Source organism: Natator depressus, chromosome 24 (genome assembly GCF_965152275.1).
Source record: "Natator depressus isolate rNatDep1 chromosome 24, rNatDep2.hap1, whole genome shotgun sequence".
In the NCBI taxonomy this organism is placed as follows: Eukaryota; Metazoa; Chordata; order Testudines; family Cheloniidae; genus Natator; species Natator depressus.
In genome coordinates this window covers 6,907,645-6,925,481 of record NC_134257.1, presented here as the reverse complement: position 1 = coordinate 6,925,481, position 17,837 = coordinate 6,907,645, and the positions used below count along the sequence as shown (strand labels likewise).

The following is a 17,837-nucleotide window of genomic DNA, read 5'->3' as shown; positions in this document are numbered from 1 at the left end:
GTCCCCTCGGCCACACAAAGGATTAAGGCAAGGTCCCCCAAAATTTATAGACTAAGACGAACAACCGGGATAAGCAACTTTCGTACCACCTTATGTGTCTCATGACATCTGTTTGTTACCTCCCCTTGTATCTTGTTCCTAATATCTCGGACAAAACATCCTTATTCATTATTCTGTCAAACCATCTTATCTTGTACTGGATTAGGGTGGATCTGTACTAGCCTTCTGGAATGAATTTATGTAAATATCTAGTGCCTAGTACTTCCTAGGAGTTCCTATGTTTTAGCAACTTTGCCAAGTTCATGTACTGGACAGTGAACTTGTAAGCATCTGCTTTAATACATGGCCTGACTTTGGTTCACAGCCTCTAGTTCAGGCCTCAGGTCTTGCACCAGCCCCAGTGCTCCAGGCTCTCTCTCTCTACCACACTAGGGTGAATTTCATCAGGCCCCTCTGACTTAAATACATACAATTTATCTAAATATTCTTTAACCTGTTCTTTCCCTATTCTGGCCTGAGATCCTTCCTCCTTTTTGTTAATATTGATTGTGTTAAGCAACTGGTTACAATTAACTTTTCCAGTGAAGACTGAAGCAAAAAATGCATTAAACACTTCAGCCTTCTCTCTGTGTCATCCGTTATTTACTTGCCTTGCAGGTTAAGTAAAGTCGTAGTTTCTTTTAGTTCCAGAAGCAAATATAAAATCACTCACGTTCAAAATACCTGGCACTTTTCTTAACACTGCTGCCAGAAGAGTTGAATTTGACTTCACACGTGAAAATTTTCACACTTGTCCAGGTGTCTTTTGGGATGCTAAGGTGACTTATGAACATTAAGGAGCCATCCTTTGCTTTCAGTGATCGCTTTAGCGTCTGTTCCTGCAGATCCCCAGAAATATTCCAGGAAATTTGGACTGGATTGGAGACTCCATGGAAAATGCAAGCCAGATCAACCGTCCCAGTGGAAATGAGGCCGTGGGGAGATGGAACCAGAAGCAGAACCCAGCTGCTGCTGGTGTAGCTGTCTGAGCAGAATAAAGCAGAGAATTTATTGTTCCATCCTACGTCTGACTCACAACAGACCTGCCGGCTGTTTATTATCTAATTAAGGGCACCAATTTTACTTTCTTACAATTGTACACTTCCACTGAAGTCAATATAATTACACTAGTGTAACGGACCGGCCGTTAGGAATGTTAATCTCATGAGATGGGGATTCGTTCAAAGTAAAAAATTCTGCAGAAGGAAAAGAATAATTGTTACTAAATGCATTTGTGGCTGTTAGGTCAAAAACAATCTGGCAGCAATAAATAATGATGAGGGTAAAACTAAAGTGCTTTGGGATCTACTGGTGAAAAGCACGAGGTCTGAGGGAAGTGGGTTTATTATTATTATTCAGGAGCTTTTTTTTTTTAACAAAATCTGTCATCTTTAACCATTAAAGGAAAAAATTTAACTGAGTCCTCTAAAAATGCAGAATCTGCTTCTTAGCAGCTCCATTTAGTTATTATTTTTCACCTTAGTTTCTCCTTTTCAACCATTTCAGCTTTGAAAGTTGTACCATGTTCCATTTTCCTGGGTTTTTTTAACATCTCTGCATTGTTAATCACTTTTCCCCTTGAGTTATACCTTTATCTTTCCTTACCTCCAACAATCAGTGTGGTTCCATTGTCGAAAATCAGATAGCTGCTGGATTTAACTGCACAGTAATAGTCACCAGACTCCTTCTGCTGAACATTGTAGATTTCCAGTGTCATGCCGCGTGTCTCGGGTTTGCAAGCAAACTTACTTATATTTTGATCATTTAAGCACTTCTTGATGCAGGTGGGCCCCTCACCTTCTCTTCTCCTGTACCAATAAACCGAAATGCCACCTCCTTCCAGTTTTTCTTTGGAAGAACAGGGGATCTTTGCCGTAGCACTAATTTCGACAAACAGGAATTGCTGAGTCGGGTACAGAGATAACTGTGCTCCCAACACTGCAGAAATAAAACAGATTATGTCATTATAGTCAGCTTTCATTGGATCTCTCTCTGCCATAGACAAATGGGATAGTTCAAAAATAAAACTGATTTAGTCTGATAATACTTATGCTCTGTAAAAGTGGCTGCAGTGTGACTACTAGAAACCATGCTAAAGCTAGCACAAATGAATGGAAGTGCACCTAAAATGAAGCAAAACTCTGCTAAGCTACCACAAAAGTCCACATCCTCTTGCACTGGCTATTTTCTGAATGCTGTTCAGTAACACAAGGAGTTTTACCCATGGAAGAGAAAATCAGATACTTGGCAAAGAGCATGTTTGTAGAAAACACAACGAAAGTCTGATACGCTGCTTCAGTGAAGGGTCATTTCTGATGAAGAATACGGCCCAGGAGAGTGTGCTGTGGTGTAGATGGATATCAACTGATCGGGGGGGAGGGGGGAGGGGAGGGGAGAGGAGTGGGGAGGAACCCACAAGGGATGCTGACTGTTGATGAATTAATATCAGACCCTGATATACTATAGAGTACATTTTCAAAAGCACCTAAGTTGCATTGATTTTCTACGGTATTTTTTGCCCTTAAGTCTGATGCCTTTGAAAATTTGGCTCATAATGATTATGAGTAAGTATAAATACCCAAATATAGGACAACACAGAAGAAAATATTCTACCACACACAGCATGCAGTGTTGGTTTCTAAAGGGTCAGAATAGTGTGCAGTGTTGGTTAATGTGCCAGTGTTGCATGGTACAATGCATCCAGCACATGGTATGAAAAACCGAGGGAGTTAATTCCTGCACCCACCCATCCTTCTGCTGTATTTACTGATAGCAACAATGACCGTCTGGATCGATAGACGGTAATGATCGTCTGGAGGCCAGGCTTGGAGGATTTATTTGCCATTTAAATCACCAAAGTGAAAGCTGCAGCTTGTTTCAGAAATGACAGAACTGACGCCTCCTTTTATGTGTTTCCAGACTATGGGAGAGGTTGGACCACCAGTCTCCTTACTCTGCAGGTTGGATCCAGTCCTGCAACCTGTGCACATCCAGAACACCCACTGGGGCATGGCTCCGCGTAGGATTGGGCCTTTTTGGCATCGCATTTACGAGGCTGTAGAGGTGTCATGGGCTTTATGAGAACCTGCTATGCCACCTATGCCATGGCACGTGGCCTGACTGAGGTGCGTAGTGGGCAGGACTCGGTCCTGGAGCGCCCCCTGGCAGTCCATTGTAGAATCACAGTTGCATTCCTGCCTCAATTTCTTGTACTCCATTCTGGGATGGAAGCTGTATCACTCAGCCTTCCTCTGAGTCTTCAGCCAGGTTGCTCTCCTTCAGGGGTTATATGGGACCTCACCCCACAGTTCTGCTGGTCCTGGGTGGGTCTCCAGTCAGCAGTCCCAGGAATCCAGCCCTTGCCTTAGGGCTTCTCCTCCCCTGTTTCTGGTGGGGCCCTTTTACAGGTTTCTTCAGTCCCTTCTTCAGCAGGTAGAAGCAAAGGAAATTAAAGCAGGAACAAAAAGTAAAATTAGTGCTGCCACCCAGGTCTGGTGTCTCATCAGTCTCTACCCACTTCCAAGAGGGGATGGCAGGGGGACCCAGGCCTGCTCTTTCCTCTGGGTCTCAGACCAGGAATCCTATGTTAGGCAGTCAAAAAGACTTATTTTTGTTTAACTCTCCAGCTGCCTCCCTGGGCTGCTTCCTATGTCTGTGCCTGACAGGTATTGGCAGGGAATTCATTTGCCTGGGCAGCTTTTTCCCATCTGACCCTGTGGAGCTCCTCCCCTGTCCCTCTCCAGGTACATCTACACTGCGATAAAAAACCTGCGGCGCCAAGTCTCAGAACTAGGGTCAACTGACACGGGCTTGCAGGGCTTAGGCTGTGAGGCTATACAATCTCAGTATAGATGCTCAGGCTGGAGCCAGGCTCTGAGACCCTGCAAGAAAGGAAGGTCTCAGAGCCCGAGCCCTGCAACCCTGTGTCAGCTGACCTGGATCAGCCATGCAGTGTAGACATACCCAGAATCTCTTTGGCAGCTGCCCCATTCCAGCTGGGTTGCAGCTTTTTATCCCAGCTGTTAAACCTGCCATTTAGCTGCAGCTGGGGAACTGATTGCTTCCTTTCTTAACCCTTTAGAGTCTGCTGTCTTGTAGGGTCTATACACCCCATCACAGGGAGGATATAATGCCTCTGCCTGTTATCTGGCTCTTCCATTACTATTGATCTTCTTTCTCGCTATCTCCTCCTTATTTGTGCCATGACATTTAGTTTGTTGCTTGTTTAACCCACCTCTTGTTTCCACTGTCTGTCCCAAAACCAGGGGAGGTGGTGAACATGTGGGTCACTACAGCCAGTTAGTTCATCATCTGAAAGAAAGGGTGAAGTCTCCTACCAAGCTCAAAGTGGAAAAGGGCATTTCTCACAACTGGTGCTACTCAGGCATATTGAATTAGTGAGGAGCCCAGCAGGGCCTTGAGGCTGATGGGAGATTTTCCATCGCAACCGTTTTCAGTGGAAAAGTGGGATCTGAAACAAAATGAATTTTTTTTGCTGAAAAAATATCTGCTTTCCTCAGAAAATTTCGACTATTTGTTGAAAACCCGAAAACCAAAAAGTTTTAGTTTTTTCCTACAAAACGTCAAAAATTTCTTTGTAAAAATCACCCCAGTTTCTGACCAGTTCTTCTCTGCAGCACTTGGACAAAAGGCAGGCAGATGCCCATGCTGCAAGGAAAGGTCAACCCCTCTGTCTGTCAGCTAAGGCTAAATCAAATTCATTCTATAAAAAGTTGGACCCCCACTTTACAACTATATGTTACATTGAGCGGGAGCTTTCACGGGAAGGTCATTGTTTGAAATGGTTTAAAGAGGCTTTCTGGGTAACATTAGTAAGACTTATATGAATTATTTAAATGAGTTACATTCAGTTGATGGTGAGAGATATGTAAACAATTTGCACTAAATTAGAGCTAAACACAAACTGAAACGCCCCTGCGGTTTGATAACCTTTGGTGAAGTTGAGAAAATTGTTTCCTGTCTCTCTGCTCTGAGCTGAAAACAAAAATAGATAATCCATGCAGAGAGTCACAGTATTTCTGACCAGACTCAAACAAGGAGCGGAAAGTCTCTTCGGATCATATGTTTGGGTCAGAGTTTTCAGCCCTATTTCCAAACTCAGGGCTAGAGCCTGTTGCTTCATGAGGCAAAATTCCCATTGATGTAGGTGGAAATTTTGCCTGAGTGAGGACTTCAGAATCACAACCCAAAGCATTTCAGACAGATACATATCCCAGCTAATCCTCCAAAGCTCTTAAGGTTCAGTTGTCACTATTGGGGAAAATGCCATAGGGCAGTGGTTCTCAACCAGGGGTACGTGTATCCCTGGGGATACGCAGAGGTCCACCAGGGGGTACATCAACTTACCTAGGTATTTGCCTAGTTTTACAACAGGCTACATAAAAAGCACTAGCAAAGTCAGTACAAACTAAAATTTCATAGAGACAATGACTTGTTTATACTGCTCTCTATACTATACACTGACATGTACGTACAAGATTTATATTCCAATTGATTTATTTTATAATTATATGGTAAAAATGAGAAAGTCCGCAATTTTTCAGTACTAGTGTGCTGTGACACTTGTGTATTTTTATGTCTGATTGTGTAAGCAAGTAGCTTTTGCGTGAGGAGAAACTTGGGGGTATGCAAGACAAACCAGACTCCTGAAAGGGGTACAGTAGCCTGGAAAGGTTGAGAGCCACTGCCATAGGGGACAGAGAATGCAAAGAGTATTGTACCATATTGTGCTATCTTCTCATGGAAGGCACGATATGGCCCACTGAGCCCTCATAAATACAACCTTAGGCAAATACTTATGCCAGGGCTTTACTTTATTCCCTTTAGGAGTCCCATTGAAATCAATGGGATTACTCCTGGGAATATAGTTAGCACATGTCTGCAGGACTAGGGCCACAGATCTACAAATGCTTCGTAACATCTTTTTGTGCAGATGGGCTAAGATGATCTTCAGAAGATAAGAGAGAGAGAAAAATAAGGAGATATATTTAGATCTACATTACAAAAACATGTACGCTATTTTTTTCCCCTGTGGTTCAGTGAGCGAGGAAGTTCATTAACAAAAGCTGGTTCTTTTGTGGTGAAACCGTTAGACAACAAGTGATTACAGACAACAAGAAAATAAAGTGTTTTGCTCTCTGACAAACAAAACAAGAGTGGCAAAAGTAGTGAGTTGACACTGACCACAGGCAGATGCAAATAACCCAGCAACCAGCTCTGAGCTTTTGCAAATGATTTTGATGCTCACAACACAGATACCCTGTTCCCTCCAAAAAAGCCCAACTAAACAAACAAGCAAAGCGAAAAGCCCAGCTAACTGAAAAAACAAAAACGAATAACCAGACAAACAAAGAACCCCCGCCACCCCCCGCAAGCCGTCAAAACATCACCCTGCAAAATATTAGCCTAACTAAATAAACAAACCTAAAATAATAAAATCTAAAAAATTAAAAACAAAATCCCAACCCTAACTTCAGTTTTTATCCCCAGTAGGGAGGAGAGCCAGAGACTTCTTAAAGCCCACTAGAGACTCTGCTATTGCTATTACTTTTATATGACAGGTACTCAGATACAGCAGTTTTGGGTGACATGATAAACCCTGGAGATAGACGACTGATCTATGTTAAAAATACTCAAAGTTCTAGACTGCAGCCTGTCATCAATTTTTATGCTTCAGGGACATGCACTTCAAAGAGAGTCCCAAGTGCTGGTGGGTCAATGGACATGGATAGCCTCATTTATGCATTTTTCAAATGTAAAAGAAAAGAGATGTCGAATGAATCCTTCTCTTTCCTGGAAGGTGCTCTTTGGGAGTGAGAGTATATTTATTAGCTACAGCAAACACTCTGGCGTTTTGAAAACACAACAATGCTTTCTGTTTGGCTGAGATAATCTGAATCATCTTCTAACTAAGGGGTTTTGCATAGTAAATTCCTGTGTATCAACTTGAAGAATGGACTCCTAAAAGTTCAGATATCCCAGACTCCCTTTCTAAAATTGGTTAGAACAGTTTAGACTCTGCGTTAGGGGCTTTTTATCATAGAAATAAAAATCTAATGCCTACAGTAGCTTTAAACTTTGTCTTAACATTTAACATCCACTGGACTTTCATTAGTGAAGATCAATTTTATAGTGAATGTATATAAAAGAAATGCAACTGGGTGAAATACTCTCCATTGCCTTTAATTAAATTAATAGGGACCAAGCAAATAAACAGTAGCCATACAACACTCTATGGTTTTGTTGCAGTTTTTTAAAAGTTGAGGATTTTTATTTTAAATACAAATAAGTAAATTTAGTAGTAGTGAAAGGAGAAAATGAGGAACAGTTAAGGCATAATCAATGGCATTGCAATCTTCTCCCATACAGCTCTACTGAGATGCCTGAATTGCTTCTCTGTTACAATTATAGCACAGATTATTGGCTTGATTCACAGGAATTTCATATGGGCATGTCAGCATCACATCATTAACATACCTGTATTATAAATACCTATAGTACTATAGAAGTAACAAATAAAATAATAATAGGATAAACATCAGTAGGATGAAGTGTGTCTCAGCATTGTCTAACTTTTGGTGTTTAGGGCATAGTATCTCTGCTGGTCCATATCCCCTTGGGATGGAATTCAATGTACAGGTGGTTGGCTAGATGAGAAAAGTTTAGAAATTATTTTTACAAAACATTCAGATTGCTTTAGCCTATTTTTGATCAGGAGATTGGCAAATATGTTAAATTCTCAGGTTTCAGAGTAGCAGCCGTGTTAGTCTGTATTCGCAAAAAGAAAAGGAGTACTTGTGGCACCTTAGAGACTAACCAATTTATTTGATGCATCCGATGAAGTGAGCTGTAGCTCACGAAAGCTTATGCTCAAATAAATTTGTTAAATTCTCAGGATGTCGTGTGTTTTTTTAAGCCATCCACACACTATCAAATAGCTGAATTAAAAAAAAAAAAAGAATATTGAAGCCAAGTGATTCATTCCCAATTAGACTGATCACATTTATAACATGTAAAATGCATGAGGTGTTTTTAAAATTTAAACTTTCCTATTAACCATCCACAGCTACTTCCGATAACATTTTACATTTCTAAGCACCATGACAAATGCAGACAAGCTTCAGGTCGTAGCTGTCTTCTCCTAAATTTCATGGATGTTGAAATAGCCTGAGTCTCATATATGGGACACGGGCTAGTGAGGTCCGTGTGGCTGCTTGTGCCATACTGTATTAAACTTCCCTTGAGCTAGGCATCAATGAGACATGATTTCCAGGTGTTTTTTTAGAATATTCAAATATGTAAGATGACCATGTTTCTGAATACATGAGTGAAAAGGGTTTACAAGAAAGGAATTGGAATATCTCCGTGGGTATTTCAGTTCTTTTTCGCTGTAGCTCATTTTGAATGTTATTGCAAGGAACATGCATTAGTCACATACCTGTGTGACCCATAATTAGGTTATGTCTCAAAGATCTCAACTGGAATAACCGTATGCTTCCATTTTCTAGACCCATCCATTCCTTTCCCACAGGATCTCTTCCCAAAACGTTTATTACATCTGCAATAATAACTAAACAAACAAGCTAATGTATTTTTGTCCATTTCCCACACTTCCATAGTGCATGACAACCCTCTTCAATGATTTCCCGTATTCTTTGTTATAATATCAGGGGGAATCTTCAGAGCCACAGTGATGCACCTTATTCTCTTTCTACTGGGGCGAACATCCCCCAAATACGTATGAATGTCTGAAACCCTGAAGCACAGAAAATAATCCACATAAGTTTCAGTCCAAAGAAGGGCTTGTCCCATCCATCCAGATATGAGACGAAAGATTCCTTTTAAAATTCACACTCTGCTGTCACACAGTCACACCCGGAATTTGTTGCGTAATTAATTTTAGAGGCAGCTGAATATTATTCCCCAGGTTTGCCCTGCTGGCTGTCAGAGTAAGATTTTGAATGGGGTTATTCATATCTCCTGGCCCTCTCCTTTGTCACACATTTTGCCCCCACAGAACTTTAAGAGGAAATATGACATCTTCCTCTCCACGTGATAAAGTCTTTCATCAAGAGATCCATTAACTAACAGGCATCTACCATGCTCAGAGCATCAAATTTGCATGACTGAAGAAAGCCAGAAAATGTCCTACCAGATAGCTTGGGTGATTCTACTCTGTCTGCGGAGTAAGTATTTTAGCCTGATATTTCATGTTTGCTTTCTACCTTGCTACAAAAAATTACTTTCATGTGCAAAGATCTTCTGAAATGCAGGTAACACCAAGAGGAGCTGATGGGGAGAGCTAAACAGTCATAGGTTTTAGTTCACCAACTAAAATACTAAGAGAGGTAATGAAATATTGCATTGTGCTCCCCACAGCACCTTGAATATAGTTTTTTTTGGATACTGTAATGGATTGTTGTTCAAAATCCAGTTCTCTTTTATGCTCATGTATTTTATAAAGGCTTCCAGGGGCATTAGTCTTTTTTTATAGGTGATCAAAGAGATGATTTTAAGCCTGAAGGTCTAAGATAATAAAGCACTCCCTTTCATGTACAATTTTGGACAAATAACATTCATTTTATTGTTTTTAACTCTGACTCAAGGTTAATATGAATCCGAGACTGCAGTCTAGTGGATAGAGCGGAGGATCCAGGAGTCAGAACACCTGGGTTCTATTCAAAATCATGTCACTGATTTGTGGGATCCTGTCCAAATCTCTCCACTTACCTGTGATACAGTTTCTCCACCTGTACACAGGGATAATATTTCATCATCTCACAGGAACACTGTGAGGCTTAACTCATTAATAGCTGCAAAGCAGTTTGATTATCATGTGACAGGTTCTAAGTGCCAAATATTATTAGGGTGACCAGATAGCAAGTGGGAAAAATTGGGACACTTTTTTTTGTGGGGGTATAGTTGTGTATATGAGACAAAGCCCCTAATATTGGAACGGTCCCAATAATATCGGGATGTCAGGTCACCCTAAATATTATTCAGTAGTATGATTGGGAGGTTTAATTAATTGTGATAAGTGCTTCAATGTCTTTGCATGAGAGGTGATGTAGATGTGCAAAGGGATTGATTAGCACCCATGGGTGCAGAGTGATTATTGTTTGTGTTACAGCTATGCTACACTTGACAATATGGCAAAAATACTATATTAGAAAAAAAATGTCAGCAACGTCTGTTTAGTTTAAAATACATCAATTTTCCTATAGTGTATTTGAATCCTAAGAAAATGCGTAAGTACAAAAATAAAGTTAACCCACCCCCAATTTTTAAAACAATGGTCATTTTGCTTGGAACAGATGATGTGTTATATTGAATATATTGCAATGGGTTAGTCTCTTATAAGTGATTATTGGATTCAGGTTTTTGTGTTCCTTTTTATAGTGACTGCTTCACGGGAAGGGATATTGATCCAGCAGAGCCCAGCACAGATCTTTCTGGCCTCTGGAGAAACTGCACAGATAGACTGTAAGCTTTCAACAAGAAGGCAGTATATATACTGGTACAAAGAACTTCAGAATGGAAGTTTGCACGGGATTTACCAGAGTTATGAGTTTTCTGCAGCTCCACATGAAAAATACTCGAGTACAGTGAACATTTCGGCAAACACGTTTACTCTGATTATAAGTAACGTACAAAGAAATGACTCTGGGGTTTATTATTGTGGCCTTGCTGTATACGTACATCCGAACTTCGGGAATGGGACCAGGCTAATTGTCACAGGTGAGTTTCCAGTGGGACAATTCCAGAGGTCTGCGGGGTTCTGAGCAGAGCTGTAACTAGGCATTTTAGCGCCTGGGGCAAGCCCTACTGGATTTTGTCTTGCCTTGGTGGCTGGGCTGGCTGGGGTTGCTGCAGGGATGGCCCAGCCATTGGCTCCAGAGCCGATCCCTGAGAGCTGCCCCAGCCCTTTGCAAGGCAAGCCACAGCCAAGCGGGGTCAGGGCAGGTGGAGCCCAACTGAGTCATGTTTCTCCTGGCCCTTCTGCCTCCTGCTGTGCCGGAGAATTTTCCAGCCAGACTCCCGCAGGGATAAAAATGGCTGTCGGGTGCTGCGGTGACTCAGAGCTGAGCTGAGCTTCCGAGCCCAGATCCCCGAGCACCAGCCTCTGCCGTGAGCCCAGACCATGAGCCACGCCTATAAGCCCCCTGCTGCTGCTGGCATCCTGCACCATCCAGTGCCAGGCTGAGGGGCTCGCTGTGCTGGGGATCCCCCAGCTTCCAGATCAGGGTGGGGGTGCTGCACCCGCTGCAGAGGCCAGGGACAGCTGACTGCATTCCCTGCTTGGGCAGCTCCAGCAGTGGGGCCACCAGGGGGTCTGAGAGTTGGGAGACAGGAGCCTACAGGGGAGAGACAGGAACAAGGACAAAGGTGGCTCGGGGCAGGTGCAGGGGAGCAGGTGGGGACAGTGACTGAGGGGCTGTGGGGGGAGTTGGGGAAGCCAAGAGCTGTGGTTGAAGGGGAGCCTGGGAGGCAGGTATGGAGAGACCTTGAAGGCCCCTGAAGGACTTGGCAGAGCTTTTGGGCCCTCATGGGGAGGGAGCTGAAGGGCCAGGGGGATCCGATCTTTTCTTTCCACCCCATTTTTCCATCCTTGTAGCTTTGTGCCCTGAGCAGCTGCCCCTCTTGCCCCATCCTGGTTACGGCCCTGGTTCTGAGACAGAATCTTGCAATTGTGATTATCTGACCACCCTCTGCGCCCCCCTTCCCCCCCCCCCTCCGTTTCGGTTTTAAGTTATCAGTATTTATGCTGAGAGGCAGAACGATCTAGGTAGTGGATATTGTATGAGACTGTGAATTAGGAAACCTGGATGGTAATCCTGAATCATTGCCCACCCATCACTCTGCTACTAAAATGGTGTCATGACTCTTACTCGCCTCGCAGAGTGCTTTGATATCTAACTACTGATGAGAAGTGCATCAGCGCCAGCTGTTATTACTGTCCTACCTTCTGATATCACGCTCACGGATTGTACCTAGTGGAAATCACCTGAGCCTGGGCCCTAATGCATCTTCCTGCTGGCCTTAAAAAACTTTATTAATCTGGCTCTTTACCAGGCATTCACTGAGCTTCATGAAAGGATTCCCGCCGTGTGGTTTCACAGGGAAGCGTTTTTCCTCCAGAAGCTCAGCAGGAGTTGAACATAAGAATACAGTGTAGTAAAGAAGTGTCTACCCTCTGCAGGTATTCAGAATATTGAGACTATCAAGAACCCAAGGGAACTGTTTGGAGTGGGACGAAGGAGTGTAATGGGATGAAATTAATAAGAGAAATCCCCTTCATGCAAGGGAAGTCCCACCATTTAAGACATGTAAGACTAGACTAGACAATGCATTAGATACTTAAAATATTCCCCACTGGCAGGGGTAGGAGCTGGGTAGGGACTAGCTGAGATACCGGTAACAGGTCTTTCCAATCTCTAGTTTGGGTGACTCAACTCTCTTTTAGATGCCTCTGAGCCGAGCCTTTCCATCCTGGTTCCCTCCAACCCAGAGGATGCTGAGCTTCCCCCCGTCATTCCTCTGCTCTGCCTGCTCTCTGATTTCACTCCTCCCTGGAGTGCTGTTCTCTGGGACACTGGGGAGCAAGTGTCTGAAGGTCAGATGGATACTGGAGCCATAGATGGGAACGGGGACTTTAGTGTTTGGAGCCTAATGACAATCCCTTCTGAGACGTGGAACCAGAAGACGAACTGCATTTGTACAGCCAAGGAGAGCAGCACAGGGAGAAGCATCAATGCTACAGTCTCCAAGGAAACAGGTCGAGTATCGTATCCTATCTAACCTGTTCTCTCTCCCAAGACATTTATATATGGTGTCTGGTGAACATTTCACCTCAAGTCAGGACAAATATACAGATTTAAAGGGTTACTGCTGAGCTAAAGAACTAAAATAGGGAGAGTGGGGACTAGGTATAAAAACTACCTAGAGGGCTTGAATTGTGGGAGAGACAAGGTGGGTGAGATAATATCTTTTATTGGACCAACTCTGTTGGTGAAAGAGACAAGTCTGAGCTACTCAGAGCTCTTCTTCAGGCCTGTGTAGCTCAAAAGCTTGTTTCTTTCACCAACGGAAGTGGGTTCAATAAAAGATATGACCCCACCCACCGTGCCTCTCTAATATCCTGGGACCAACACACCAAAGGCATCAAATTCTGAAAGAACGTTCTGGTAGCTCCCCTGTCACCCGCTTTTCCTCGCTCTCTCTTAAAACCATTTTTCTGTTTTATTCAATGATCAGTGGTAAGAAGAGGGATCTGTGGCAAAACTGCCCCTAGATCTTTCTCCTAAGGGGCCTGCTTGAAAGCCCATTGAAGTCAATGGAAAGATTCACATAGACTTAGGGTGACCAGACAGCAAATGTGAAAAATTGGGACAGGGGGTGGGGGGTAATAGGACCCTGTATAAGCAAAAGACCCAAAAATCAGGACTGTCCCTATAAAATCGGGACATCTGGTCACCCTACATAGACGTCAGTCAGTCTTGGGTCAGGCGCTATCTAAGCACTTCTTCTACAAGTGTTTGAAGAGTGTTAATGCCAAGGAGACAGGAGAATGGTTTGGGGGGCTCTGAGATGGAATAACTAGGACAATGGGAGTGAACTGAGCAAAGGAAAAAGTAGGATGAATATCCAGGATTCCCGATAATGAGATCTATTGAGTTGTGGGAGTGTCTCTCAAGTGACAACGATGAAGCCTTATTTAAAGTTGGACTGGATAGAGCACTAGTGATTATACTGTAGGGACTAGCCAGGGAGGTGAACTACAGGAGACCCACAATCACAGGCCTTTGCTATCTCTAACATTTATGATTCTGCGATGCTCCCTAAAATGGTTTTCATTCTAATTCACTTTAACTCACTCTAGTCGTCAGTGGAACAGAGATTCTCAGACTGGATCAGTGATTCTTAGGCTGAAATAAATCACCTCTTGATAAAATAATTTACAGTGCAGGCAAGCAGAGTTAATAAATAAAAAGACTTAGCTTACCTTGGGCTACCAATGGCCTGAATCCTGCACCAAGTGGTCAACTAGCCCCACTGGCGCCACCTCCAGGTGGGGAGTGTGACAATGACCTGAGATGGTGGATTTTGGAGGAAAGGCCTCCCTTCGCTTGTGCACGGCGTTCCATGAGAAGTAGATGACACGGACCCACTCTTCTGCATGGGATTTTTTCCACTAACAAATCTTTGCTCTGCACCTAACGTTGTTCTTTTCTCTCTGCAGATGAGGCCTGGAAAGAAAACTGCAATGATGTGTTATATGTTGGGCTGTCTTGTATTTTCATCCTTGTCGTCATCCAGCTGCTGATCCTGCTCTTCAGAAAGTGTCCAACCAGAGGTAACTTGTTTATAACTCTATCTGCTAGGAAGCAACCATTCATCACATATCCCTATAACTGTCCTTTTGTTCTTCTCCAGCAGGGAGAGCTGTGCAAACAGGGAATCAAATACCTATGAGGCACATTCCACAGGTAACGTGCTTTTTTAGCCACTGGCACGTCAGAAAGATACAGTATATTAATAGGGTGTTAAATCAGTGTCCTGGCCAAATTCCGACATTGGTGGCTACATTCCGACTACCTGATTTCCTCTGACGTTCACATGAAGAAGCTATCCTTTCATTTCCCTCCTAATGTAGACAGCAACTGCTTTGTAGGGTTGCCAGTGCAGAATTGCTATTGTATTACCATATTCCCGCCTGCCCGAGTGGTGGATGAAGCAGTGCTTTTTATGCTTCTTTATGAGTTTTACATGGACCAAAAAAGAAAAAAGTCTGAACAATTGGTCACATTCATCCAAATGTTGCTCCAAGTTACATGGTCATAAATCGAGTTACCCCCTCATTGGCATTAGTGGAATTACTCAGATCAACATTGGTCTGGCAGAATTTGCCCAAAATATTTTTCACTCTCCCATAATTCAAAAGCAGGCCAACTAATGGTCTGCACGCTTTTAAAAAAAATCACATCAGGGCCCAGACTAGACGTTAAAACATTTAATCCTTCTAGCAATTTTGAGAAGGAAAGAAGAGTGAAAATAGGAATTTAGAATGGAACAGCTCTAACAAGAGGGAGCGGTCTAATTCTTGTAGCATATTCATTGATGCAACTCCAATCCCACCTGCTTCTTGTGGTAATGGAGATGAGAATTTAGCTTGTGGTTACTACTGCCATCTTTGGGATCACATTTCTCTGCCATTTGCAACAGCCCATTGACTTCAGTGAAGTTACTATGGATTTACACCAGTGTAGATGAAATCCGAATCTAACCTCTTTTCTGTAAAGCGCTTCTACACAATATTCTGCTCTCACTTACATTAACATAAAATTGAATTCCACTGACTTCAGAGGAGTTACTCTAGTTTTACAACAGTGTGAGTAAGAGTAGAATTTAGTTTCTTATCTGGTTACCTAATAAGTAGTACTAGTTAAATGTATGAGATTATAGAGTAGCATTAAGAATATTAATATCTGGTCTTTCCTTTTTCTATTCCAGACCGCGTATGCAGCTGTGAGGTACAAGAAATGAAAAGTCCCTTTTTAACTGACATGGTCTGACAAAATTATTTATAGGGTTTAAAGAAGCTATGCATGAGGGGAAAATGAAAGTGAAAGAGAATTTCTGAGTCTAATGTCTGCACTTTACTAATTACTAAAATGTGAGGTGGCTGGGCTTAAAATACAACTTGTTATAAATGTACCAGTCTCCAAACCCTTTTTGACACCACATATTTAAATAAATTGTTTTCTTTTTGGTTATTGTGGAGAATTACTTGCTCTGTTATCCCCACATCATTAGTGTCAGTGGGAGCTTCGCCATTGGCTTCTGTGAGCATAGGATCAAGCCTTTAAGCAGGATTGTTTTACATATTTACACAAGGGATTTGATTCTATATTCTTTGTGCCCCCCAAAGTCCTACTGAAGTAGATGGGAGCTTGGGGTACACCGGAAAGCAGAATGGGGCTTTAAGACTTACGAGATGTTTCGTTATCTTTGCATAATCTCCAATTATTATCATCATTTAAAAAAAAAAGCATTTGAAGCTCGAGGAGTTAAGTGAAAACCTATTTTACCAATTGTTCTTATTCCTTTTCCTGTTATACAGAGTGTTTCATAGGGGGAAAATGCCTTGTTTAATGGGGTTTGTTTAATGGTATTAAATGTGGTAGCAACTGTTCTTGAGAAAAAGTCAATAGGGGTTCTCACAACAAATTTTTTGGTATTCTCAGAGTGTGACCACCAACTCTCACTGGTGGCCGCACGGACACTTTCTCCTAGAATACTTAATTAACTTTAGGAAAAACAAATAAATATGCACATATACAAATACAAATCATTGTAATTTATTTATGTAAGGTGATCTTTTTGCTGACTCAATAATGCTGTGAACGGTGATATTTCTCCACTTGTGAGGTAACTCCCTTCTCTTCATGTGTCAGTATACTAATGCCTGCATCTGTAATTTTCACTCCATGCATCTGAAGAAGTGGATTTTTTACCAACAAAAGCTTATGCCCAAATAAATCTGTTAGTCTTTAAGGTGCCACCGGACTCCTTGTTGTTTTTGCGGATACAGACTAACACGGCTACCCCCTGATAGTTGTATGTTTATTCATATCACTTTTCTCAGCAAGCCCCAGGACACTTTAAGCCCTGGAAGGGGGGTTGCAGGGAGAGGCAGTGGGGGCCCGGGTGATGGGATGATGGATGGGGAGCTGGGGGAGGAATACACACACACACACAGAAAATAAAGAACAGAAAATCCAACTTCTGTCTGGGTTTTTCTTTTTCTTTCTTTCTTTCTTTCTTTCTTTCTTTCTTTCTTTCTTGCAAACTAGCTGTTGGGAAAATCACAGGCATAGCACACTCTGAAAGCTGGCAAGACTGAACCGGAATTGGGCTAAAAGCATTGTTGATAGTGCAATGGGCTTCCCGCACCGCTAGGGTGCCTCCTCCTGGCTGCCTAGGGGATACACTCCTTCCAGGTACAATGCCCTTTTCCTCACAGCATGGCTCCTCTCTCTGGAACTTCAGGTACTCCTTCATGACTCAGCCCTCCAGCCAGGTCACTGTAGTCCTCCCCTTCCAGGTATTGAAGTCCCACTGGATGATCTGTCTCAGGCAGTCTTCTGGTCCACTGCCCAGACTGTGCCACTTCCCCAGTGGCTGGTAGGGAAACCCAGGCCCACCTCCCCATTACTCCAGGTTCCAATCCAGGGACCCTATATCTGCTTGCACCCAGACCCCTTTGCTGTTTCCCCTGGACACCGTCCTACTTCTCTGCTCTTATCTTCTGGCCTCCCCATCTCTCTGACTTTAACAGCCCAAACTCCCTTCTTCCAGGGAGTTACTGCAGACTACTTCCATTGCAGCCTCTTTCTTTTTCTCTTTTTATGGCGAAGCAGAATAGTCAAGCCACCTCCCGCTGTAATTCCTCCATACTTAGCGGTTTATAGCCTCTCGCTCTGCCCGTGTCTTTCCCAGAATGTAACAGCGCCTTTTTAGTAATACTCCGTTTCCTGATACTTTTACTAAACAACATAATGGTGGGTTTTTTATCTTAAGACTTTCGAATTCCTCAACAAACTTTTCCCTGTCTTTCTGAAAACCCTGACACACCCGTAAAAGGTGATCAATTGATTCTTCCACCGTACAGAGTGCAGTTAGTTCATCTTCGTGTCGTTTATTTGAATAAGAATTTTGTTTAGGGCACAATGGTCAGTTAATACTCAAAACAAAAGCACTTCAGGCCCTGAAGTATG

General features: G+C 42.7%; 2 protein-coding genes and 1 long non-coding RNA gene across 3 annotated transcripts; 2 read left to right on the top strand and 1 right to left on the bottom strand.

Annotated features, from left to right (window-relative positions):
- Positions 1–704: 704 nt before the first annotated feature.
- Positions 705–3,109, bottom strand: LOC141977487 (immunoglobulin kappa light chain-like). The gene is made up of 3 exons (XM_074939007.1): positions 3,043–3,109; positions 1,645–1,977; positions 705–1,024 (listed from the first exon to the last, which is right to left on the bottom strand). Exons 1-3 carry the CDS (start codon positions 3,107–3,109, stop codon positions 705–707), a joined length of 720 nt encoding a protein of 239 aa, XP_074795108.1.
- Positions 3,110–10,303: 7,194 nt separating this feature from the next.
- LOC141977486 (immunoglobulin kappa light chain-like) lies at positions 10,304–12,858 on the top strand. The gene is made up of 3 exons (XM_074939006.1): positions 10,304–10,307; positions 10,459–10,797; positions 12,524–12,858. Exons 1-3 carry the CDS (start codon positions 10,304–10,306, stop codon positions 12,856–12,858), a joined length of 678 nt encoding a protein of 225 aa, XP_074795107.1.
- A 1,461-nt stretch (positions 12,859–14,319) lies between these two features.
- LOC141977314 (uncharacterized) lies at positions 14,320–15,665 on the top strand. Its single transcript, XR_012636201.1, has 3 exons — positions 14,320–14,413; positions 14,494–14,546; positions 15,571–15,665. It is a non-coding gene; the product is annotated as an uncharacterized LOC141977314 (long non-coding RNA).
- The last annotated feature ends 2,172 nt before the right edge of the window (positions 15,666–17,837 follow it).